This window comes from Hoplias malabaricus, chromosome 18 (assembly GCF_029633855.1).
Source record: "Hoplias malabaricus isolate fHopMal1 chromosome 18, fHopMal1.hap1, whole genome shotgun sequence".
Lineage (NCBI taxonomy): Eukaryota > Metazoa > Chordata > Actinopteri > Characiformes > Erythrinidae > Hoplias > Hoplias malabaricus.
Genome location: NC_089817.1, coordinates 28,756,707 through 28,782,724, shown reverse-complemented (window position 1 = coordinate 28,782,724; position 26,018 = coordinate 28,756,707). Strand labels below are relative to the sequence as shown.

The window sequence follows — 26,018 nt, the reverse complement described above, 5'->3', positions numbered from 1 at the left end:
AGACAGAGAATTGGTCTGTTTACTCATACCGTCTCTCTCTCTCTCTCTCTCTCTCTCTCTCTCTCTCTCTCCCTCTCTCTCTCTCTGTCTCTATTTCTCTCTCTCTCTCTCTCTCCCTCTCTCTCTCTCTGTCTCTATTTCTCTCTTTCTCTCTCTCTTTCTCTCTCTCTCTTCTCTCTCTCTCTCTCTTCTCTCTCTCTCTCTCCATTTCTCTCTCTCTCTCTATTTCTCTCTCTCTCTCCATTTCTCTCTCTCTCTCTCTCTCTATCTTTCTCTCTCTCTCTATTATTAAATGGGACTAAGGTATATTTTATTACATGTTTATATCACTTAACACCAAGGACACATTTTAAAATGTTGGTGGGATTAATTCATTAATTCAATCACATTTTAAAATGGGATTAATGGGAGTAAATATATTTTTTATATTTCTGCATGTTTATTTTAATTGTTACCGTAGGGTCTGGTAGCAGTTCAGTATAGCAGTACATATATTTTGTACATGACTTAAAGATCAGATTATTGGCCAAAACATTCATATTAAAAAAACTCATATTCATGTTAAAAGAGGAACTTTCCCAATATCAAAAGGACATACATGATGTAATGAAAGTGTCTTAATCAAGCTGCCAGTAAAACTAAAGCTCAGTAAATCAGGCCTCCTCAGGATCAACCCAGTCAAGGCTGGTGTAAACACACACACACACACACAGCCACTATGAAATATTTTCAATCACTTTATGGAGACTTAATCTTACCTAACTCATAAACACTGCTTGCCTACTTGTTTAATTATAATCATTACTCTTACCCTGACCCCAACCGTACTTAACTATTATTCTAATTTTGAGGATTAATGTTTTCGTGACCAGTTTTGACAAGACAGGAATCCAAAACGTGAGTGTGTAAACTTCCAAAACGTGACTGGAACCTGGCACACACACACACACACACACACTATCCCAGTCAGACACGTTTTCTCCACCCGTATTCAAAATATATCAAAATAGCACTCTCTAAATATAATAACCCTGGCATTCCACTTATAGTGGACTAAATCTTGTTTGGAAATTATTTTTGGAGATATTATTATTCTGACCGTGTTACTAGTTTGATATATTCGCTTTAAAATAAAAAACATAAATATTATCCCAGCGCTAGTGCCGGAAACGGGTGGGAATAAATTCTCCACAGTGGAAAATTCCGTACGGTCGCAGTGCGCATGCTCGCAAATCCAGTCCTACCATTACGTCATTGCTGGGTCACGTGACAGAGCAAGAACAAACAACTGGCGATGCACAACTCCGAGTGTTCTGGATTCGATTCTGACTCTCGACTCCTGAAAATGGAATCGACTCCTCGACTCCACGACCATTCTTAATTTTAACCGACACAGCACCAGTGTGACAGAATAAATGTAATAAAGTAATTGGAGTCATGTTGTAATATACATATAGATATAGCACTCCGAACCTTGGAGTCTATGGCAACTCGGATTTGAAAATGTGATTCATTTGAAACTGACTCTTCACCTCTAAACGCAAAACGAATATAAAACGAATGCATTAATACTGTCGCTTAATGCTGAAGAGTGATGATAAACAACACAACAGTTTTGAAAAAGGATTTATTCCTGTACAGTTTTATAAAAACATTTTATAGGCTGTTACTTTAAGTTACTTTAATATATCAGTAATGTAATATGATAGATCCTTCACAAATAACATTGATACAGTACTGAGGAATTGTAAGTCACAATGTTTACTTAACTATTTCTGAAGCTGATGTTATGGCTCATTAAAACGACCTCTTGCTACACTATTGTCCATTTTATCAGCTCTTCAATGATAAGGACCAGACACATGACCAGGCATTATCTTGGAGGGTACCTGTGTTAATGGATCAGACACAGCAGTGCTGCTTGAGTTTTAATGTCCACTCACTGTCCACTCATAGACACACTAACATTGTTGCTCCACAATGTAAATGTAAAAGAGACATTAGCTCATCATACCTGCTCTGTGAGGGTCCTGACCAGTGAGGTACAGGGTGAAATGAGGCAAAAAAAAAAGTGTGCAGGGCAACAGATGGACTACAGTCTGTAATTGTAGAACTACAAAGTGCAATTATATTTTCAGTGGAGCTGATAAAATGGAGAGTGAGTGTAGAAACAAGGCACTGGTTTAAATGTTATGGCTGATCTGTGCACGTGTGTGTATGGGGGCGGTCTGTGCAATGTACTTTGTTTTGTACTATGTTTCAGCCCGCGTGCCGCACCACACGCTCACAATGTCCTGCCCACAACTATGGTAACCACGCCCACTCCACCCCGCCCCCGAGTTTTCATTCAGTATTTCACTTCTCCCCTGACAGGACTTCGGCTCACGTTGGGTTCAGTGACAGCAGCAGCTGCTTCTCGACACCGAGCATTTGGATTAACTCGACTCTCTACAGAAGCTGTGTACAGTACCGCCGTCTCCGAGTTTAACTTCTTTATTTCTGCCTGCTTTAATCGACATTGTTGTCAGAGGGCTGAGCTGAACAGCTGAAACTGGGGTTTATGAGAGGAACCCAGCCTGTAGCGGGCTCAGATGCAGCGTGTCCCGGGATGATGGCTCTGTCTGCGGGCTTTCCATCATCATCTTCTCCGGCCTGTGGAGTTCACGGCACTTCATCATCCCCCGGACCCTCGGTGGATGACTCTGCTGCCAGCTGCCATGGGTTGTTTTCTTCACCTCAAGGTAGGCAGTAGATGTCTGACAACACATCTTAGTATGTGGACACATTCTCATCCACCATGTCTTCTTGATTGAAAGGTATCAATAGGTAGTTTACACTGTATGTTTGATTAGTGAGTCATTCATTCAAATTTATCCCAAAGGTACTGGATAGAGTTCAATCCATCAGGCACACGGCTCCAATACTGATGCTTCATAACCCTCAAGGCAACACTTTAGTTAAATACCATTGAGTGTGGTGACTTTAAGCTCATGTGCAGCTGCTCTGGAGGGTCCCATTTCGTTTCATGCTTTTCAGTGGACAATTAGCTGAATGTACTAATAATTAAGGGTGTCTAAATAACTGTGGACATTCACTGTGTGTGATGAATGCATTTGAATGGAAAATTGAATATTGTTATTATAATGTGTGGCATATTATCTATACGTTTGTAAATCCTCAGCTGATTCAGTGCTTTGCACTTTGTCCATATTGACTTCCAATAACCGGTCATAAGTGCTACAGGCCGACTGCAGATCACATTTACACAGCTGCTGGGAAACTCTGCACCAACAGACTGAGTGATGTGTGTACAGTAAATATGATATTTCTCCTTTGGTGAGTTAGTGTGTGAGATCAGATTGGAAGCAGTGTATTGAATGATGTTTAAAAAGGTTGATCTTCCTGAGTGATATTGAGGCTGGGATTTGAATTCAGGACTTTCAGGGTTTGTTTATTTATTTATTTATGGTTATTTTGTTAAAAGAAAATCATGAATAACGTAAGACGTGATTAAAAATGGAGATTTGAGAATTGCAGTCTTACAAATTGCGTTAAAGATGTTAAAACAATGTATCGTTCCAGCCCTTGTCACATTTATTGCCCCTGCCAATCATGGACTCAGCTTGCAAAGACTGTGAGGCACACCGTCCCATTTCATTCCTGGTGTGGTACGTGATCATAGGGTCATTTATCAAAGCTGTAAATGTCTGACCCCTCAACGATTTGATTATTCTTCAGGAAAGACTACAGTGCACCAGGAAATCGCAAAAAATGTAATCAGGATTTATGTTAATTCATTTATTTATCCAATTTTAGATTACATTTAGGTATGATATAAAAAAAATAGCAAAATATCTGGACTTGTATCTCCAGTATCTGCTTTTTATATAGTGTCCCAATGTCATAATAAATGGACCAATAGCAACACTCCAACAGAACCTCGAATAAAATCTTCCCATTGGCTTATGTTGAGTTAAGAATCTTTTAAAATGAATTCTTATACCTTTCTCTAAGAGCGTACTGGAACATTGTTAATACCAGTGCTCTCAGTTACCAGTTGATGAGAAGTGATATGAGAACATGAGCCCAGGAGAAGTCTGAGAGTTAGTGAGGAGGAGGCGATCAGCCTCAGAAGGAGTAGTTCCACTCGCTGGAGGTGTCACAAACCACTTGTGAAAACGATGACCAGATTAAGGCGGCTTAAACCAGTTTTCACAGGACAGTGTCAGGAGCCTGTGAGCGCCGGTTTGGGACTGGTTCCTCCCCTCGTACTCCCCTCAGAATAATCAAGCAAGTGCTGATCACTGACACACCTGAGTATTTTCACACAAACCCATTACATTCAGTTTCAAGGCTCATGTAAATCATCAAACTGTCGCCAGGTCTTTGCTGCTCATGTTTAAATAAGGCCTTGAAGGCCTTGAACATTCTGGGTGCGTCCGTTGAAACACAAAAAGCTAAAAAATCTGGCAACTGAATAGTTTCTTCCCCCATTGTACTGTCCATTGTAGGATTTTGGGATGGTTATTGACACCTGTGTTTAGTCGTACGTTTACAGCTTCTCTAATCACCATAGAAACACATGGAATGGCTCTCTGAAGCAGGTCGCCAAGCCTAAGGCCAAGAGTTGTTCAGAGATGTGTAAATCCCCCAGGCGTCAGAATCTTTGGGTTTAAAGTAGGAAAGCCTTGTATATGATCCTAATCATCCAGCATCATTACCAGACCCCACTAATGCTCCTGTGCCCATAAAATTCTCACAGAAATGTTCCAGTGTGTAGTTGATAGCCCTCTCAGAAGTGTGGAAGCAATAACTGCTGCAAAGGGGTACATATAACCTAATAATTCACTTAATTCAGCCATATGGTGGACTTGTGCAAAGCATGCTGGGTAATGTAGCGAGAGAACCGTAGTAGAAGAGAACACATAACTGTATGTTAACACTATGTACTTATGTATGTATGTACGTTCAATATAAACAAGCCCCCAATTCATAAGGAATCATCCACAATCTGTTCTTATAAGGAGGTTGTTTGTAGACTAGTGCTTACATTTCCCCTCAGCTATCGTCCCTCAGAATAGATTCTGGGAGGCCCTTGTCTTGCACGTACATTATCCTCACGTCCAACTCGTTGCTGCATGTGGAACAGAAGCTGAATGATGTCCTCTGCCAAACGCTGTTTAAAAAACACAGCCCAGTTATTTTATCACACTGCCCAGTTATTTTGGGCCATTGACTACAGCTGTGATCAATGTGCCTGAGCCAAAGCCTTTTCTGGAGCTCACAGTCTAAAAACGATGTCTCAGCAAGCGAAATCGTCTTAAATCAGTTCTAAATATTTAATATTCCTCTCCATGAGATGGTTGTCAAACTCTTATAAGACTATACAAGCAATTTCAAGACATATACAGTATAGGTTTCAGTTGTTTTTACTTGATTTGACTGTTTTTGGCTCATTTTAGTGAAGTGTGTATTTAGTGATTACTGCTGAGTTTGAGTCCCCCCCCCCCCCCCCAACACCAAATTTGGACACCAGAAACAAAGAGGTCTTGCAGAGCTACTCTAAGTAAATGCAGCTGCAGGACTAAGCTGTTGTCATTGTTCATGTTTGGACTCGGAAAACGTTAAAGAAAACCTCTGGAGCCACAGCAGGCCTCCAGCCAAACCCTGTGTGAAAGCAGCCTGTTGTCCAGAAGAACACAAGCCAATGGGGAGCGATCAGAGCAAGCAGTAATGGCAGGGGGATCATTGTTCAGCACAAAAAATATAATATTTTAGCCAAAGGAAACAAAGGATATGCAAGTTTATGAGATGATTCAACTTATTATTAGATATTTTTTATTTCTCTTGATTTAAGAATCTTATGATAAGTCATTACCATAATGAAATATATTGGATTTATTAAGTAGATTTAAGATGCTTTCAGGTCACAGTGGTTAAGGCCATGAGCGATGGATGTGTGGGCAGCTGCTGCATCCAAAGCCATGGGGCAAGACTGTTTTTCTTGCCCCTCTATAACTCCCCTCCTCCTACCCTTAGGAAAGATCTGGTTGAGGCCAGAGTGGCCTAGTTTGCGTCAGTGGGTAAAAAAAAATATGCCCCCCCCAAGCCCCTGTTCCTCAAGCAATGAGTTGCAAACCAAGTGGGTGTAGTCTGAAGTTTGGAACCTATTTTTATGTGTTATAATTTGAACAGACACATATTGAGATATGTCCTAGCTGCACACAACCCTAAACTTCCCATGCACCAAATATCCATTGCCAAGTGTCAGCAAGAGGGGTATATGTCCCCAAGCACTGACCTGTGAAGCACTTGTGCTCCATCCACTGCCTTAATTCTAATCTAAAGTCTTTCTAGAAGAGTAGATGCAGGAGAAATATCCTCCATTTTAGAAAAAGCATTACTATAAGTGAATCCAAACTTTCAAACAGTAGCATAATTCAGGGCCAGGTTTTAGAAAGAGCAACTGCAGCTGGCGTAAAACTTTACAGCACATTCAGGAGCAGCCAGAAAGAAGCGCTTTCAGTTTTCTTTTTGTTTTTTTTTAACGGGGCAATTACTTCTCTACTCGGCCAAGTACACAGAGAGCAGAACAAGGCGTAACAAGCGAGAACTGGCTTTGACTGGAGACTTCACTGAAGACTGGAGAGGAAAGAAAAACACTCGCTCAAAGGCAGCAAACAATAAACTCACAAAATTACTAGGGGTGGGGAAAGTAATTGATTCTTACACGTGTTATGATTCCCCTAAACTGTCATAAACTCTTTTTACATGTACTCTGTACATTGACTCTGCAAAATAAACATGCAGACAATAATATATGACAGCATGGAGTCATTCAGATCAGCAAAATTATTCAGAATCAGGTCCCATTTGACTCATGGATTGGTAACACTTGGGCAGACCTCTCAAACATAGCACATTAAAGCCACATAAACTACAAATTAGAGCCACAGGTCCCCAGAAGTTACTTTTCAGTTTACTTTTGGATCTCATCCACTTAGTCACAACCTGCACAGCCATATCTATGCTGGATCAGACCTTTTGGATGTGGACCAAATAAGCATTTTCTAATATATGGGTTGTTTTGATTCACAAGCAGCCGACCAGCACGACATCTTTATCACAAATGGCCAACATCTACATGCTATCAGAGACCAGTTTACTCAAGCACATTTGGCAGTTCGGCTGTGTAACGGTTTTCCAGGGAAGAGCCACAGTTAGTCACTTTCCTGTGCATCATTTGAAGAGAAGAAACAGCTTTGGACCCAAACAAGCAGGTTTTTTTTTTTTTATTTTGGCGGTAAATTAGAAACGAGTGTTTAAATGGATAATGTAATTAGGTAATGTCATAATTAATTATTAGGTAATGATTAAAAAAAAAGTAAAATACAGGGGGTCCTCGACTTACGACGTTGATTCGTTCCTACGTCGCGTTGTAAAACGATTTTCGGTGTAAGTCGGAACATACGTACATACTGTACGTAAATAACATACTGTAAGCACTTATCCTATCCTAACACCTATCCTCCTCGGCCCCAAGCCGCGTAACCGTGTATTCTTCCGCTGCGTAACCGTGTATTCTTCCGCCACGCACACCAAACACGAAGTTCACGTTACGACGTTTACGACGCAAAACCACTTACGTCGAAACAAGGCTTTATACAGTAAATGGGAGATGTGTCTTAACCATGAAACATCGTAACTCGGGACTGACGTAACCCGAGGACCTGTAACTGAATTAGTAAATCTTGTTACTGCCTTGTTACTTAATGAAGTCTTAAGTAACACCAATAAACTGTTATTGTAAATTGCTACCATTTAATGTTCCTACACCTCTTTAATGACTGGAAACTCATGTCCAGCTGCTCCAGAGGATCACATTTTATAAGTTAGTGCTTTTTAAAGGGAGAACACACAAGTTGTATGTGCACAGTTGAACATCTGGATCCACAGTGGGTGCACCTTAGAGTCACAGAAGGGTCATACACCTTAGAGTCACAGAAGCCAAACATATTTAGTGGACACTAAATATGTTTGGCCTATTAACTGCATTTAGGTTAAGGGGCCCATTGCTGTAACTGGTGAAGTTATTTGCCAGGTGAAGTTATCTGCTTGCAGAGCATGAGCACCATCATCATCATCATCCAAAAATAGAGCAGAGCTCGGATGCTTTTCCATTCTAATCGCCTCTCCGTTCTGGTTTAAGACTCGCTCATGTGAGGGAATGGCATGTGACTCAGCTGCCAGTCATTTTCAGCTGGACGCTCTTGACCTTGGGGCGTCAAAGCCGCCGCTTGCCGGCAGCTGATGAGTGGACTTATAGAGACACATCACGTCCTGCCTACCCAGGCTCTCACTGTCACAGGGGTATTACGTCATAACATGTGACAGCTAGCACTAGATAAGAGTTAGCATATAGAGGACGGGACAAAACTCATACACCATTCTCGCTTAATATAAATTCTAGTCAAAACATATGAGCTTTTTCACTCTTTATTTTTTTTAGCATTTGGAAGAAACCCAAACTTTCACAGGAGCCTCAACAACTAAATATAATATCTTTTTGTGTCTATGTCTTCCATTTAATACAGTTTAAGATCTTTACAAGAGACTTGCATTCAGGTTTGCTGTTCAGGCATAGTAATCCATAGGGGTATTTTACAGACGTTCGATTTGTTTGCATTTTCCCTCCTCACAGTCTAAGTAATCCCAAGCACATTCACGGATTTTGATCTGGGATCTGCAGATGTTCTTTACATGTGTCTATTCCCTTCTAGTTTTTGGCTTTGAATAGTCTTCTTAGTGGATTATGTTGTACCTCATCCCTTCAGAGATAGGGTTTCCTCCCACAGTCCAAAAACATATGTTGGTAGGTGGATTGGAGACTCAAAAGTGTCCGTAGGTGTGAATGTGTGAGTGTGTGTTGCCCTGTGAAGGACTGGCGCCACCTCCAGGGTGTATTCCTGCCTTGCACCCAATGATTCCAGGTAGGCTCTGGACCCCCCGCGACCCTGGACTGGATAAGGGTTACAGATAATGAATGAATGAATGAATCATCCCTTCAGAAACATCTCATGAAGAATGAATGACTTCGCCTCCATGGCCATTTTTTTATACTGGAAAAGAAGGGTACTCTTAATGAAGTCATTCATCCATCCATCTTCTACCCACTACACCCTGATCAGTGTTGCAGTGGTCCGGAACCTACATGGACTATTTGGCTGCAAGGAAAGAACACATGCTGGACAGGGTGCCAGTTCATTACTGAGCATCACACTCTCACCTGTGGACCGTTTAGCACAGTCAGTCCAACTACCAACATATGTTTTTGGATTGTGCGGGGAAGCCAGAGCAGCCAGTGGAAAGCAGAATGTATCAGACTTACAGAGAGTGACACGAGGATCGAATGCAGGGCCCACAGACCCTGAGGCTAGTTGGCAGTGACACTGCCTTCCACTCCTGTAATGAAGTCAAAGTTGCGTAATTCATTTATGTTTTTTGTCTTATCTCCGTCTCTGTATCATCTGTAACTATAGTGAACGACAATGATTTGATTCAGAATCAGAAATAACAGTGTGCCTGTGTTCTCCTCCTCCGTAGCACCTTAAAGTGGTTTCTTCTGTTGGATAATAGGGTGATGTAGTTTTGCAACAGGAAATGTGCAGTTGAGCACATTGTGTTTATAGCTAAGTGTGAGGTAATATTCGGCTCCACTCTCAGACTGTAAAATCCAGACTAGTGTTTGTCTTTCCAAGAATTCTGACCTTAAAGGCCTGATCTGTATTTTTAATAGATCAAAAGCACACACAAACTGATATAAAAGAACATATTAAGTCTCTATACGCTACTGAAACAAGCCTCCAAGAAATAACCTGAGGTCAAAGATTTCAACAGACCAAGAGCCTTTCAATTCGTGGACTTTATCTTCAGGTAGGCTCTGCAGGTACAAAGAGTCTTTATACAGTATGAAGGACCTATGATTATGTGTAGAGCACTGTGAATTACTTTACAGCTGTGGGCTAATTCAGCTTAGAAATCTGGCCTAATTGATAGTGTTGTGTGGTTGCCTTGAACTGTGGTAAGAAGTGAATTGTAGTTTGCCATTTGGAGGGCAGCGTTGATACCTGCTACATTACACCACCAGTGCGTATCTAACAGTACATTTTTAATCTTTTTAAACGGTGTTGATCAGTGTTCAGCGTGTACAATACATCACACAGCCGCAGGGAACGTTTGTGGTTTCAACAAAGAAGCTAGGTATAAAGAGAGTATTTCAGGATTTAAACTATGGCGTCAAAATAGGTTCTAAAGTTCTGAGAAACAGAATCCATAACGAATAATTGTAATAAGAGTTATAAAAACAGGTTTCTAAACAGAATGTTTCTGTATATAATCGTCTATTTTGAGTTTAATATTCTTGAAGAACACGTCTTCGTTTTTATTCCGCCTTTTCTCAGTTGCGCTTCTTCTCTCAGTCTCGCTTTCGCTTCCAGAAGTTTCTCGCTTTTGACTCTTGACGGGGGTCGGGATCTAGACAGTCATTGGCTGCTTAAGTTAAGCCCCGCCCACCCAGCAGATTCTGCAGACCCCGCTACGTCAGCGACAGCGCGCCAATCTTACCCTGACAGGAAAAAGACCGACCGGCAAACACTGGTAAGACATATCAAATATTTATTAACGATTATGCCTTTTAGTAATTCACAGTTCCTCAGAGAGGCTTAGAGTCATTTTGCAATCAGGGTTAGGGTCTGCAGAATCTGCTGAGTGGGCGGGGCTTAACCTTAGCAGCCAATGACTGTCTAGATCCCGACACCGTCAAAAGTCAAAAGAGAGAAACTTCTGGAAGCCAAAGCGCAACTGAAAAGGCGGAATGAAAACGAAAACGGATTTTTCAAGAATATTAAACTTAAAATAGAGGATTATATACAGAAATATTCAGTTTACCAACCTTGTTTTATAACTCTCAATATTAATGACATTTCTCTCAATTACAAAATGACATTTATTGGTTATGAATTCAGTTTTTTTGGTTCTCAGAACCTTAGAACATTTTAACCGTTAAACATTTTAATAAAAGGCAATATTATGTAAAACATCTGCATAATTTCACCGTCACAAACCGTTTTGTTAAAACCACGAATGTTCCCTGCGGTTGTGTGATGTGTTGTAAACGCTGACCGCTGATGAACAAGAACTTGAAAAAGATATAAAATGGCAGTCTATTCAAAACCGTCTATAAAAGATCAGCCTTGATTTGCATACGCCTTACCAGGAAGCTGATACGTTCATCAGGACACTGCTGTATATGCAGATTAGAGCATGAAAGCATGCTAATTCAGCTCCATTGTTAATCTCTGTTCATTAGGTGTTATGTAACATGCTGCCTTTACAAACTTAGAGACAGTTAGAGTCTCTACTGTCAGCTCCAGTGTAAATTTATCACCGAACACAAGGCCATGGGGCCACAGGGTCACTCTCTCCAGGCACAAAGAGTGGATTTGAAATATTTGCTGTTGAAATAGAAAATAAAGCCCAGCTGAGCTCTAAACAAAGCCTTAAAGAGACGTGTGGTTGGAAAGTCTATGTCCTACTTTGATGAAAATAGCACGTCAGTGGAAGTTGCCCGAAGAGTACTCGCCGGGCTGTGTGGAATTTGCTTATGTAATTTTAAAGAGGAGGGTGAAAGCTTGAGGCACAGAGTCTTCAAGCTGATGTTCTGCCATAAATCTTCAGCACCTGTACACCAGGACTGGTCTCATGCAATACCCACACCCACAGATAACAACAACCTAGTTGACTGGAACTAGTGTAAAAAGTCTGGCTTTAAAGTAAGTTATGGCTGAAAGGATTAAGACGTCATATTGTCTACAACATAAATACAGCTTGTTATTTACAGCCCACAATCAGCCGTGAGCCTCCTTCTGTCTTTAGAGTGTTTATTGGGAATGTTGATTATCATAGAACAGTGGTATTTGGTAATTCCTTTCTTTGAGGAATATTTCTCCTCACCACGTCTCCTCCGTGCTGCTCCGCCCTGAGTGGATTTAAAAAATATATATTTAATACTAAACTATTTTTTTTCAAGTAATCTAATTATGATAAATTCTCAATACGACAAAGTTTATGCCTCCTTTCATCATTCTGGACATTTCTTTATTTATTCAGTGACCTGCTGTTTTTTCTTTTCTTTTTCTGTCACCCAGAGGAAACCCACACAGACACAGGGAGAACACACCACACTCCTCACAGACAGTCACCTGGAAGAAACCCACACAGACACAGGGAGAACACACCACACTCCTCACAGACAGTCACCCGGAGGAAACCCACGCAGACACAGGGAGAACACACCACACTCCTCACAGACAGTCACCCGGAGGAAACCCACACAGACACAGGGAGAACACACCACACTCCTGTGTGACTGTGACACTACCTGCTGCGCCACCTTGCCGCCCCAAAATGTAACAGCTGTTGTATCTGAAAATTTCTTTCTGTGAATTTAAATCTATTGTCTATATTTTCAGTCTCTGAGAAAAAGCCTTGTGTCCTTGGGAATGGCTCTTTACCTTGCACTTGCTCATTGGCAATCCATGCTCTCTCTCTCTCTAGTCCTCAGCAGAGTTCTCAACTGTTTGCATAGCACCTAAGTGTTGGGAGTTGTAGGTTTGCTTTCTCATAAATCACTGATACATCAGTCTATGGGGCTGGGTGGATTTTGGCACATGCTGCATATAGACAGTAGCAGCTTCCTGATTGGAGGGCGATGAGCCTGTGAACCCTGTTCTTGTCCATATGGATAATCTGATTTGAAATGGAGTGTGAAGCTTGGAGCAGAATTCCCTGGGAAAGGTCAGAAGGAGGATTATCTGCGTCAATGCAGCACAGAGCCCTTTACGATGCACCCCTTCGCTCTGATCTCTCATAGGCAGCGTTTGCCTAGAAGCAGACGATAGTCATCGCTTGGCATCGGTTGAATTGCTCTGGTGAAATGGCATGTTTTCTGAGTGAAAATTAGTTTGTATAATCCTTCACAGAGTACATACTTTTTCTCCAGGTTAAATGTATCATGATCCATGTTGAGTAGAGGGCTATAAAGCCCACTAACGTTAGGTTGTGAAGCAGTGGTACTATTCTCTGGAGTTTTGGACCTTTACACAATACATTTTGGATGAGACTCATAGGGTTGGTGATCCAGAACTAATTATACAACCCGTGTACCTAACAACCCAAAGGGTTAAATGGCTCAATGCCATCAAACCCTAATAGAAATGTTCCAGTATCTCTAAAACACTACAAGCTATAGTCACTATGCAGTGTGTTTTAACGTTCTAATATTTTCGTACTATATTCTACAGTAGAGAATCCAGTAGAGAGCCACAGGCAGTCATCTCCTTTTCACAGACAGAGCAACAATAAAAAGTGGGTGGTTTATTTTTAGTGGGCAGACAAGCCTGAGCTTGGATTAGCCTGGCTCAAGGCCAAGTGCTGCGTCGGTGTCCTGGCCGGGGCTCTGGTCCTCACTCAGCCCCCGTGGGTCGCCCCCTGTTGGGACAGGGGTACAGCTGTAGAGTTGCATAAGACCTGGACCTGAAGGCTCCATTCATTGTGAACACGAGTGGTCAGGACTTTATACAGCTCTGAGAAATAACACGCTGCCTCCAGCTCCGTCCTTGGCTTTTGGCTCTGTGTTCTAATTTAACTCACTGTGCTTTGAAGAGCTCATACACTCCCAGAACAACATTCACTCTGGTGGTGCAGTCAAGGGTACATTTTCAGGGAATATAATTGCACCATATTCAATATTAATTATGGATTTTTTAAACTGTGTTGATTTCATACACCTCATTTCATATATCTTTTTACGCAGTTTTATAATGAAAGCTTACAAACATTCACCACTCGTTCTGGAGAAGAGAATGTAATGTACCTTTAAGGAAGTGTTTGTTGCTTAAAGGTTAAAGAGAGTGCTTTTATAGAAAAAATTACGGCTAGTGTCCATTACCTCAAGTTTAAATCAGAGTCAATGACCACTGTATACTTTCTTAAAGCTACACAAACTTACTCTTCACTTTCCAATCCATTTGACGAGGCAAAGCTGCTATATATTGATTTGGTCTTGGTTGTGACATCACAAATATGAATGCCTTTACATACAACTGCCCATTAAACTTACAGTTTAACCCCATATGTTCCGAATCACTGAATGTTTTTGGGTGGTAACATACAGACCGATCACCTGGAGCTCCTCTGCTCCACTGTCCAGTGTTGGGGGACTTTATACCCCTCTTTTCCACGCTATGTATTGAAAAAAATCAGCAACAGTGCCCCATTTAAATTCATGCTTTTCTATGGAGATTATACACACTATGCACTACCTTAAAGTGGCGGAAAGCACCAGTCATGAGGGGTGGACATATACCCCACATCAGTCTGAAGGACACAAAAACAAAACAGAAAAAAGGGAGCATTAAACCTGGTCTTCAGCAAAACTGCTCCATTATTTTTTCCATTGAAAGTACTTTAGGCCTCAGGTTAGGTTTAGAGCCTGAGGAAACAGCTGTATTTGAACAGATCTGTTGTTCTCTTTCAGACAAGCCTGTCCTTGCTCCACCGTTGTTCATCTTTCAGAGGATGACGACTCCAGCGAAGGTAAACCCTGGCTGTCAGTTTAAGAACTAAACATTACTCTGTAAAAAATTGCTGTAAATTTACAGCAAGTCTGCTACAGTATTTTATTGTAAATCGCAGTATTTACAGTAAATTATTGTATTATTCAATTACAGTAATATGCTGTAAATTTGAAATACAGTAGTGTTCCTGTAAAAATACGGTAAAAGGTTGGGAACTCTGCTGCCAGTATTTTACTGTAAATCACAGTATTTACAGTAAATGATTGTATTATTCAATTACAGTAATATGCTGTAAATTTGAAATACAGTAGTGTTCCTGTAAAAATACGGTAAAAGGTTGGGAACTCTGCTGCCAGTATTTTACTGTAAATCACAGTATTTACAGTAAATGATTGTATTATTCAATTACAGTAATATGCTGTAAATTTGAAATACAGTAGTGTTCCTGTAAAAATACGGTAAATGGCTGGGAAATCTGCTGCCAGTATTTTACTGTAAAATTTACAAGAAATTTTTTACAGTGTAGATTAATGCCTATGAAACACTACAAGAGTCGACATATTCAACACATTCCCTCAGTTTGTCTCAATAACGTTCAGCTAATCGTCTTTTTCTTTGTTTTTCAGAGGAGATCCGAGGAAGAGGGGAGTGGTAAGTCTCACTCTGGCTTCACTAAAGATTCACAACGTGATCCACGTTTAAGCTTCTGAAACTTCAATGGGGGGATTCTGTCTGTATTTTCAGGAGCTGGTGTTAACAAACGTGTCAGATCTCTCACCTACCCCTCCTTGCTCAGTCGGAGCAGAAAAGGTGAGTTTGGGTTTGAGCTGTTATTCAGTAACCGATGTAGCTCATTAGGTGCCAAGTACGTTATGGAACTTACTTGAAACGTATTCACTCACTTACTCACATTTAACAAAGGGTTCCAAGAGTTGTCTCCCTCATAAACTACTGAGAAAATGACGGCATGTTGTTGTGTGTCATTTTACTGTTAGCAGTCTTTTTAAAACACATTCAGAGGAAATTCAGGAAATTCAGGTCTAGGCCATTTTTCTTTATTGCCTTAAACATCCCACTGGGTTTTATCTTTACAAAAGAGGAACAAACAACTGTGAATAACTATTTCCACTTTTACAATGAAATTACGCAGAAATGGAGAGAATTAAGAGGAATGCTCTTTAAGTTTAAGGCTGATTTGTGTCAAAACAAGACTAATCTTGTCCTTTTTGTGTCCCGACAGGTCCCTATGACGGTGTTAGACGAGTGCGATCCAGCTCCCTTTCTTTCCCACCATCTTTACCTGGTAAACAACCTCTCTCTCTCTCTCTCTCTCTCTGCTCTGCCCTCTCTCATGATCTCTCTCTTTCTCTCATCTCAGTTTTAAAATATAAAACCACCCTGCAGCTACGTCTGAGGCCTCAGTTCTTTTCAGTCTGGGGTACTGACAGACGTACTGACAGAGATGCTACACTCGCATGTCTTTATTTAGGTCAACAGCTCTTGCTAATCCCCGCTAGTTCAATCAGGCTGTGCCTCAAGGCCATTTTACATCAGCTTCAGTTTCAGAGCCTGAGGCACCACAGTCCTCAGCTGCTGCACACAAATCAACACACTGCTCTTTGGCCAGACGAGCAGGGCCTGTGGATCTCAGCGGATCTTTTAGACTTGAGAAAAGTGGGTCACAAAATGGGCTGAGGAGATACATCTACTACGAACTCCTTGAAAATTGCTGTGAGGATTTGATATGAGAAAAAGAACAACTCATCCCAAAGAGAACTAAGTGCCACCAAGCGTAGGGGCTGTATATCCCTCTAGCCGATGCCTGTCTTTTTAAACATGGTGCCCTTAAGCTTGTGCTGCCATCCTGTAGGTCTAGGCTTTTCTGAACGTCACATATTTTGGACGTAAAGTGTGCTACGTTTCTCACAGTGGAACCGTAGTTTAACTGAATAGCTGTTTACACCATGCTCCACCCCTGTAAATTATGATACTGAGATACAGCGGGTGGTGTGTTTTGAGATACTTCATCAGTCACATGTTTTCCTGAGGCAGACCGACTTCGTAAAAATAATATTTATGTGAACGTTCAAGAAAACAACTCTAGTGTGAGGCTTTTACCTCTTAATCATTACATGGAAAGTACATGAAACGTAACCAGTCTTTTCCTTGCTTTATTTTCCAGTGTCAAGATCAAATGTGTTCATGCCTTCAGACCTGCGCAACCCGAATAAGGCCGCGGCAAACACAGGTTAGTGTATGTTCCTACTGCTATTCTGCTTTTTAAAAAGGAGTTCTGCTATGTTTAAATACACAGATATCTGCCTTAAATCAAAAGCAAAGCAAAAAAAAGCCCTAATTATTTCAGAGAGTTCAGATTTAAAATGGTTAATTACCTCCTAAGGTTTCTTTATAATGATGGTGATAGGAACCAGGCATCACCATGACTACACCACTTTAATTAATTCATTAATTCGAAATCATTCATTCATTCATTTATTCATTCATTCATGTCACTATTGGTCAAGGGCGGCATGAGCTTCAGGGACCTGGAGGTTGTGGGTTTGAGTCCCACTCCGGGTGACTGTCTGTGAGGAGTGTGGTGTGTTCTCCCTGTGTCTGCGTGGGTTTCATCCGGGTGACTGTCTGTGAGGAGTGTGGTGTGTTCTCTCTGTGTCTGCGTGGGTTTCCTCCGGGTGACTGTCTGTGAGGAGTGTGGTGTGTTCTCTCTGTGTCTGCGTGGGTTTCCTCCGGGTGACTGTCTGTGAGGAGTGTGGTGTGTTCTCCCTGTGTCTGCGTGGGTTTCCTCCGGGTGACTGTCTGTGAGGAGTGTGGTGTGTTCTCCCTGTGTCTGCGTGGGTTTCCTCCGGGTGACTGTCTGTGAGGAGTGTGGTGTGTTCTCCCTGTGTCTGTGTGGGTTTCCTCCGGGTGACTGTCTGTGAGGAGTGTGGTGTGTTCTCTCTGTGTCTGCGTGGGTTTCCTCCGGGTGACTGTCTGTGAGGAGTGTGGTGTGTTCTCCCTGTGTCTGCATTGGTTTCCTCCGGTTGCTCGGGTTTCCTCCCACAGGAGGAATTGTAGGTTGATTGGCGACTCAGAAGTGTCCTTAGGTTTGTGTGTGTGAGTGAATGTGCGAGTGTGTGGCGCCCCCTCCAGGGTGTATTCCCGCCTTGTGCCAAATGTTTCCAGGTAGACTCTGGACCCACCGTGACACTGAAATGGATAAGGGTTACAGATAATGGATGGATGGACTATTGGTCAGGGTCATGGTGTGTGTAGAGCCTACCCAAAATTAATGGGCACAGGGCACACACAAGGAACACACCCTAGACAGGGCACCAGTCCATCGAAGGGCATCTAGCACACAAAGTTAACCAATATGTTTACAGTCAGCACCAGGGAGTGATTTATGTAATGTTTGTAATTGTAAAACATGATGAGTCTGAAAATGTAAGCTCCTATTAGGGACTATGTTGCCTCACAGCACCAAAACCATTTCAAAATGATCAGAAAACAATGTCTTATGCATCAGACAATGTATTCATGACTGTTTCTATAACATTTAACATCCTCCTGTGAGGACATTTTAGAAGCTTTACGTTCTGCAGACGTCTGGTTACCATCACCACCACTGGCACCATTTCTGGGAGCAAGTTTATTTCTCTAGATTTTAGAAAACAATGCTAAATAACTGTCTATAATTATGTAGGAATTAAGGGAAAATGTTCTAGACTTCGGTGAATTGTTCTGGGAAATGTTACATTTTTCCAGAAATTACAGAAATGCATTGAAGGGCACTTTAATGAACGAAAGGTCGTTCTTCTATAACTTGTCATCGATGTGAGAGAAAACGTTAAAAAGAAAAAGAAAACAAAGCTGAATTAACTGCTTGTCCAATTCCGGTTCTTTGTACAGTGTCTCCTCAAGCTAAAGTGAAGAGGATGTTATTGCAGCCGGCTCTACTGGTGACTCCTGGACAGTGGAGTGTCCGAGACGTGCCTCATCTCAGACAGGTATTACACAGTTTCACCCACAAACCAAGCCTTGGCTGAATATCTGCATTTCATTCATTTCAGAGTCCAAGGCAGAGTGGCTTGTTTAGTGGGGGGTGGAGGGGGGCTTGTGGTTCACCATCAAGTAAAAACAGTTTTTTGTAAACAATTCAATATTTAATGTCAACTTTGTAATGAAGAGAATATATATATATATCTTCTTTAAAGCCTGGATGAACTTATTTAGCCTTCACTCTCAGTGTTTACTGTGGTCAGTGAATAACTGTGGTCCTAAATTCCATTCAAAATCATTTGTACAAACTGGGAACCCTGATGTTTTACTCTTAGAAAAACAAAGCATTTCCATAAGTCAGCAGATTCCATAAATGTAGTTGTAATTCCTACTGGTTTTATTAGTGTGGAGCCTCCTTTGTTTCTCCATTTAACTCCAGTACCTTCCAGTCAAACTGCCGTTAAACTCAAGCATTACAGTATGTCCACACTTTATTATTGCTTGTGCTAAGAAATCTGCACGGTGTCTTTCCCCACCTCCAAAGTTCAGTCTTAGAAGTTGGTTGCATTGTCTACTGATTGTGATCCGAGGTTATTTTGCATTTGTCTTATTAGGGTAGGGTCAACACAAATGAGGACATCTCCACAGTTACCATTGACTTCCCATCTTCGACTGAGCAGCGGACACTACCCCAGGCCAGCAGGTCAGAACCGTTTTATTATTTTTTCTTGAGGATCGTTTTTGCCGCTACTCACTGGGATTTGGAGCTTTATTACACACAAATATGGCAAAATGTACCAATTAGCCAAATTATCTTTAACCAAATAACTAGCTTTAATGTGAAATGTAAAAATAAGTGTATTCCCAGTAATATTTGGGTTAATGATATTGGACACGTTCATCGTGAACGTTTGACAGCTGCCATTTTCAGATGATGTAACACAGCAGAATTGGAGATGCAAGGTTTGGTTCTGACAGTTACAACAAGACTGGACTGGTGAGGCCCGGGGAAGGAAATGCATGGGAATGACCTAGTTATCTTGGTCTTTTCGCAGAAGCCTCTTGGAGAGAGAGTCGGCCATCGCAGGACGCTTCCAGTTTGTGTTTGGGGAGAATATGAGTGAGAGAGTTCTGGTGAGTGTATTATCATTTAATCCAAGCTGGATACATCTCTTATTAACTCCGCTGCATTTCATTTAGTTGGCATTTGGCGATTCGTTCTATGAGCTTGAAGTAAATGTTTTTCTTTCTGTCAGAGTCCACAGAAGAGTCAGAGCGGCGAGGACATGTCTGACTCGGACTGCAGCTCTGACTCGGACTCGTCCAGTTCTGAGGACACTGATAAAAGTAAGTCAGGCTTAAAGCCAAATCTTAAAAGCATTCTATCTCTCTTTCTCTCTCTACATTACCCTCAGCATGTCAACACTTTTTAAAACAATTTTAAAACTTTGTGAAAATCAAAGGGCCAATGTGAATTGATTTTGAAACCACTTTCTCCGTAGTGACTGTCCGGAGTTCTTTGTGGGAATCGGCTGCAGCTTACACCGCAACCTGCAAGAGGCGCTGTCTGCTCAAACGAGTTCGGGTCGTCACTGGAGAAGAGAACGAGAGCAATGTGGTCCAGGTTTGAAGTTTTTACAGTTTGGGGGTAAACCATTAAAGAGGCAATGCCATAGAAAAACCTACTTCCTGCATCAGCATATACAGGGTGGGCCATTTATACGGATACTGGAAGCCTGTGCTAGCATTTCTCCTGCGTTGCTATCAGTGTGTGAAGAGTGGGAGAAGAGGGTTGCATTGACAACCCAACACAATGGGCAGCACTTTAAACACATTTTATAAGTGGTCAGAAACTTGTAAATAACTCATGAAAGAATAAAGTTACCACACCATTGTTTTTCTCGTGAAATTCACAATAAGTTTGATGTGTCACATGACCCTCTTCCCATTGAAAAAACAAAAGTTGGATCCAAAATGGCTGACTTCAACATGGCCGCCATGGTCACCATCCATCTTGAAAAGTTTTCCCCCTCCCATATACTAATGTGCCACAAACAGGAAGTTAATATCACCAACCATTCCCATTTTATTAAGGTGTATCCATATAAATGGCCCACCCTGTATAACGAGAACGGCATTATATTAGAAAAGTATTTCTATTTTACAACAAAATATAATTGTGCCACCTACAGACTCATGATATTTGATTTCTTAATAAGGGCCTACCCTCAGCTATCAGAGAATATATATATATATATATATATATATATATATATATATATATATATATATATAAAACAGTACTTTACACAGTATTAAACTGGCCCATTTTTTTTCAGCTGACCTGTAAGCTGTTTGTTTTGGAGAGAGGGACACACTCGTGGAGTGAGAGAGGGAGAGGAGTTTTACGGCTAAACGACTTGGAAACTGGAACCGAAGGCTGTTTGCAGTCGAGAATGGGTGAGACACCAAAGACTGTGGCCATTTATAGCCCCAGGGAACCTAAACTGTAGTAGTTATCCCTTAATAATAAGTGAGTGAATCTACTTTAAGCTGACATTGTGAAATAAAATGGGACGCCCCTGGAGCAGCTGCACAGGTCCCTGACCACCTCCATAATTTAAATAGTGCAGTTTCTGCAGTGGTGAGCTTGAAGTAGCAATGACAGAGGCCCTGAACTCCCTATTACTTCCCAGTGAAATATCACATTAATTTTGAAGCTAAAAAGGTAAAAATACAACAATGTGTTGCTTTTAAATATTAAAACATCTTGAGCATCAAACTCAAATAAACTCATTACACACTTTTCAATTATGTTTGTGTGCAGTGATGAGGCACCAGGGAAGTTTGAAAGTGATCCTGAATACTAAGCTGTATCCTCACACACACGTGAGGCGTCCAGCTCGGAGGAACCTGCAGGTGACCGCCACGGACCTGGAGACTCATACCGTCCGAGTATTTCTGGTCCAGGCCAGCGCTCGGGACATTGCTCGCTTATACGTGGCCATCCACCACAGACTGGTGGCTCTCCGCTGTCTGAACACAGAGACACAGGTCTTCAGGGACAGAGAGGGACACTGCAGCAGTGAGGAAGAGGAAGAGGAAGAGAAGACTAGGGAGGAACCAGGCTTTTACACCCACACCATGTCAAGTAAGAGTGTATGTGTTTTCATTTTAATTAAGGGGTGTGTTTATACAGTGACTTTGCACTTAAAAATAGGAGTTTGTAAAGAAAATACAGAGAGAGATGCATCCTAACAATCTTGCAAAACCCAACCTGTCCCTGTCAGATTAACACCTCTGAGAAAGTCAAGCTCAACGTATTCATCCATCCACTGTGTGACCACTCAGTGCTATGGGTCTGAAAGGACGTGGATCTGTCAATAAGATGTCACTCTTCGTTCACACAGGCAGTAAATTTGCTCGCTGTAATTGATCTCATTAGATCTGGCTGTTTTTTCGCACTGCGTCTGTGTCCGTGTGAATGAGGGCTACCAGAGAAAGAAATTAAATAATAAAGTGTGAAATGTGAGAAGCAGAAAATCTGACCAAATTCCTGCAGATTCTTTAGAATTATTTATTCATTCATTCATTATCTGTAACACTTATCCAGTTCAGGGTCGCGGTGGGTCCAGAGCCTACCTGGAATCATTGGGCGCAAGGCAGGAATACACCCTGGAGGAGGCGCCAGTCCTTCACAGGGCAACACCCACACACACACATTCACTCACACCTACGGACACTTTTGAGTCTCCAATCCACCTACCAACGTGTGTTTTTGGACCGTGGGAGGAAACCGGAGCACCCGGAGGAAACCCACGCAGACACAGGGAGAACACACCACACTCCTCACAGACAGTCACCCGGAGGAAACCCACACAGACACAGGGAGAACACACCACACTCCTCACAGACAGTCACCTGGAGGAAACCCACGCAGACACAGGGAGAACACACCACACTCCTCACAGACAGTCACCCGGAGGAAACCCACACAGACACAGGGAGAACACACCATACTCCTCACAGACAGTCACCCGGAGGAAACCCACGCAGACACAGGGAGAACACACCACACTCCTCACAGACAGTCACCCGGAGGAAACCCACGCAGACACAGGGAGAACACACCACACTCCTCACAGACAGTCACCCGGAGGAAACCCACGCAGACACAGGGAGAACACACCACACTCCTCACAGACAGTCACCCGGAGGAAACCCACACAGACACAGGGAGAACACACCACACTCCTCACAGACAGTCACCTGGAGGAAACCCACGCAGACACAGGGAGAACACACCACACTCCTCACAGACAGTCACCCGGAGGAAACCCACACAGACACAGGGAGAACACACCATACTCCTCACAGACAGTCACCCGGAGGAAACCCACGCAGACACAAGGAGAACACACCACACTCCTCACAGACAGTCACCCGGAGGAAACCCACGCAGACACAGGGAGAACACACCACACTCCTCACAGACAGTCACCCGGAGGAAACCCACGCAGACACAAGGAGAACACACCACACTCCTCACAGACAGTCACCTGGAGCAGGAATCGAACCCACAACCTCCAGGACCCTGGAGCCTCCAGCACTACCTGCTGCACCACCGTGCCGCCCTTCTTTAGAATTAATTAATCAATTAAATTCAATTAAATCTTCATTAAAATGCAGGAAAATGGAATAGAGTCAAAATTCAGTCTATCATCAGTTGTTGATGTTTTGTATTGTTCTTCATTTAATGCTCAAATTTGTTTTTTTTTTTAGAAATTATTTTATTTTATTTTGCCTGGAAATTAATTCATTAATTATTAACTCTAGAGACTCACTTTGTTTTAATTCATTTGTACTTTTCTATTCGCAGGTGACTGCAGCTGGAGGAGCTCTCATTCCAGGTTCTGTTCCTGATGGGTCCTTCCAGTCTTGCCTCTGTTCTCTCGGCCATTCCAGACCACCTGTGACCACCATAAACTTTCTGTGTCCCGTCACAGAGCTGAAGACCAGCACAGGGTCCTAAACAGAACAGAGGCAGATACTGGACAACTGTGGACTATAGTATTAACCCCAATCATTTGCCAAAGAACAAAGAACATTATACTTTGCTGTGAAGACACTTTAATGGAGAGACTTTAATAATCAACCGAAAAGGGATTATCCTTTGGATCTTAAGCTCACACTATGCATTCGCAAGGTCAAAGACCTTTCTACAACTGTGAAGATGTTGGGAATACATGAAATGTTCATGACATATCTGCTCTGCTCAGAATAATACGCAGAAGGACCTTATAGGGCTCTAGTTGGTAATACTTTCAAAGAAGGGTTTAATTGCACTATATTTCCAAAAGTGTCTTCTGAAAGGAACGTTATTAAAATGCAGTTAAATCCACACTTCACTGCAGTAACAGCCTCGACCGTTCTAATGTTGGAGGGGTATGTTGGAATATAGTGGTGAGCGTTTGTTTGCACGCAGCCACAAAAGCAGTTACTGATGTTGGGTGATTAGTTTTGTGTCATACACCACTCCAACTCATTCCAGAGGTCATCAGTAGAGCTCCACCACTTTTATGGGCTTTATATCCCTCCAGACACCCAGCTTTGGGCTTGGAGTCCTCAGGCTCATGTGCTACAGCTCCTGATCAGCTCATTCTAATAGTCGCTGCTTTAATAAGGTGGTTGTACATCTTGTTTGGGGGCAAATAACTTATAGCACTTGTAAGGAGTGTCTACAAACTTTTGGGTATATAGTGTAACTACAGACAAAGCTGTGGAATAAAAGTCTTCAGTTTCTATTAAAACTTAAAGCTGAATCTAGGCCTACTACAGTTTAAAGATGGTAGGTGATGGTAAGTGCGAAACTGGACAAGCATCTATTTGTAACATATTCATAATAACATTTCACTCTTATAACCATGGATTTTCACTTCAAACCTACCTCATGGACATTACTGTACAATGCTGGACGTCTGCACTGAATTCTTGGTTCAGACAAAAGAAGCGTATCCATAGAAATGATATTGTCCTAAATCTGTTTTGGCTTTTAGTGCTGCATTTTAACATTTAACTGAATGAAAATTCATCTACAGCTAGTTTTATGTTTAGAATCTCAGCGTGAAGAGCGCCACAGGAAGGAAAACAGTCAAACACTTAGAAGGTGATCTGTGGAACTGGGGCTCTCCATGGCAGTCTTCATTCAATTAAAAAGCCTTTGTTTAGACACGGCTAAGGACAAAGTCCTATATCCTTGGGTTTCTAAAAGGTTATTGTGGTAAAATCTAAAACGAATATTTGCCTCTGATGACTTTAAGGGCTGAAACAACAAAATCATATATATTTTTATATCATTATTTTGTCTCAGATGTGATAAATAACTAATAAAAATACCTTACATACACAACACGTAACCCTTTATTGTCTTCAATAAAGTTTTCCCTAATCTTTACATTGTTACAATTGAAATGACAATGGATTGCTGTCGTAAGTATTTTTAAGTAATGTTTGCTATTTAAAATGTAATGTAACATTATTTCAATAAGAGCGGCACGGTGGCGCAGCAGGTAGTGTCGCAGTCACACAGCTCCAGGGTCTGTCAGTGAGGAGTGTGGTGTGTTCTCCCTGTGTCTGCGTGGGTTTCCTCCGAGTGACTGTCTGTGTGGAGCGTGGTGTGTTCTCCCTGTGTCTGCGTGGGTTTCCTCCGGTTGACTGTCTGTGAGGAGTGTGGTGTGTTCTCTCTGTGTCTGTGTGGGTTTCCTCCGGGTGACTGTCTGTGAGGAGTGTGGTGTGTTCTCTCTGTGTCTGCGTGGGTTTCCTCCGGGTGAATGTCTGTGAGGAGTGTGGTGTGTTCTCCCTGTGTCTGCGTGGGTTTCCTCCGGGTGACTGTCTGTGAGGAGAGTGATGTGTTCTCGCTGTGTCTGCGTGGGTTTCCTCTGGGTGCTCCAGTTTCCTTCCACAGTCCAAACACACACTGGTAGGTGGAAAGGCTGTGTAAATATGTCCAAGGATGTGAGTGACCTGGTGAGTGTGTGAAAATGTCCACAGATGTGAGTTTGGGAGTGAATAAGCGTGTGGACTGCCACCCTGTCCAGCGTGTGTCTGCCTCGGACCCATTGATTCCAGGTGGGTTCCGGACTCCCGCACCCTTATTTCAGATAATGAATGAATGAACTCATTATCAAACTGAGGAAGTGGTTAACTAAATGTAATACTTGTATTTAAAGGCACATTCCGTTTTTGTCATGCCGACATAATACATCTCAAGGACACAGTAGTATACATACTCCCACAAAATGGAACCCAGCTTCTTCAGAACCTAAAACGTCAGGCCTGAACGACCTACAAAATACGACAGTGTCATATTCAAAAGATTGTAAA

At 42.0% G+C, this 26,018-nt stretch overlaps 1 protein-coding gene across 2 annotated transcripts; it reads left to right on the top strand.

The window, feature by feature from the left end:
* Window positions 1-2,401: 2,401 nt before the first annotated feature.
* On the top strand, window positions 2,402-25,030 carry LOC136674882 (ran-binding protein 3-like). Of its 2 annotated transcripts, none has more exons than XM_066651170.1 (14): window positions 2,402-2,741; window positions 14,597-14,655; window positions 15,263-15,287; window positions 15,381-15,446; window positions 15,877-15,939; window positions 16,819-16,884; window positions 18,546-18,643; window positions 19,250-19,338; window positions 19,691-19,769; window positions 19,892-19,982; window positions 20,138-20,259; window positions 20,975-21,095; window positions 21,463-21,786; window positions 23,515-25,030. In XM_066651170.1, the coding sequence occupies exons 1-14, from the start codon at window positions 2,561-2,563 to the stop codon at window positions 23,556-23,558; spliced, it is 1,428 nt and encodes a 475-aa protein (XP_066507267.1). In that variant the 5' UTR covers window positions 2,402-2,560; the 3' UTR covers window positions 23,559-25,030. The 2 variants fall into 2 exon arrangements, with proteins under 2 accessions (XP_066507267.1, XP_066507266.1); XM_066651169.1 differs by having other exon boundaries at window positions 21,463-21,794.
* Window positions 25,031-26,018: the final 988 nt, after the last annotated feature.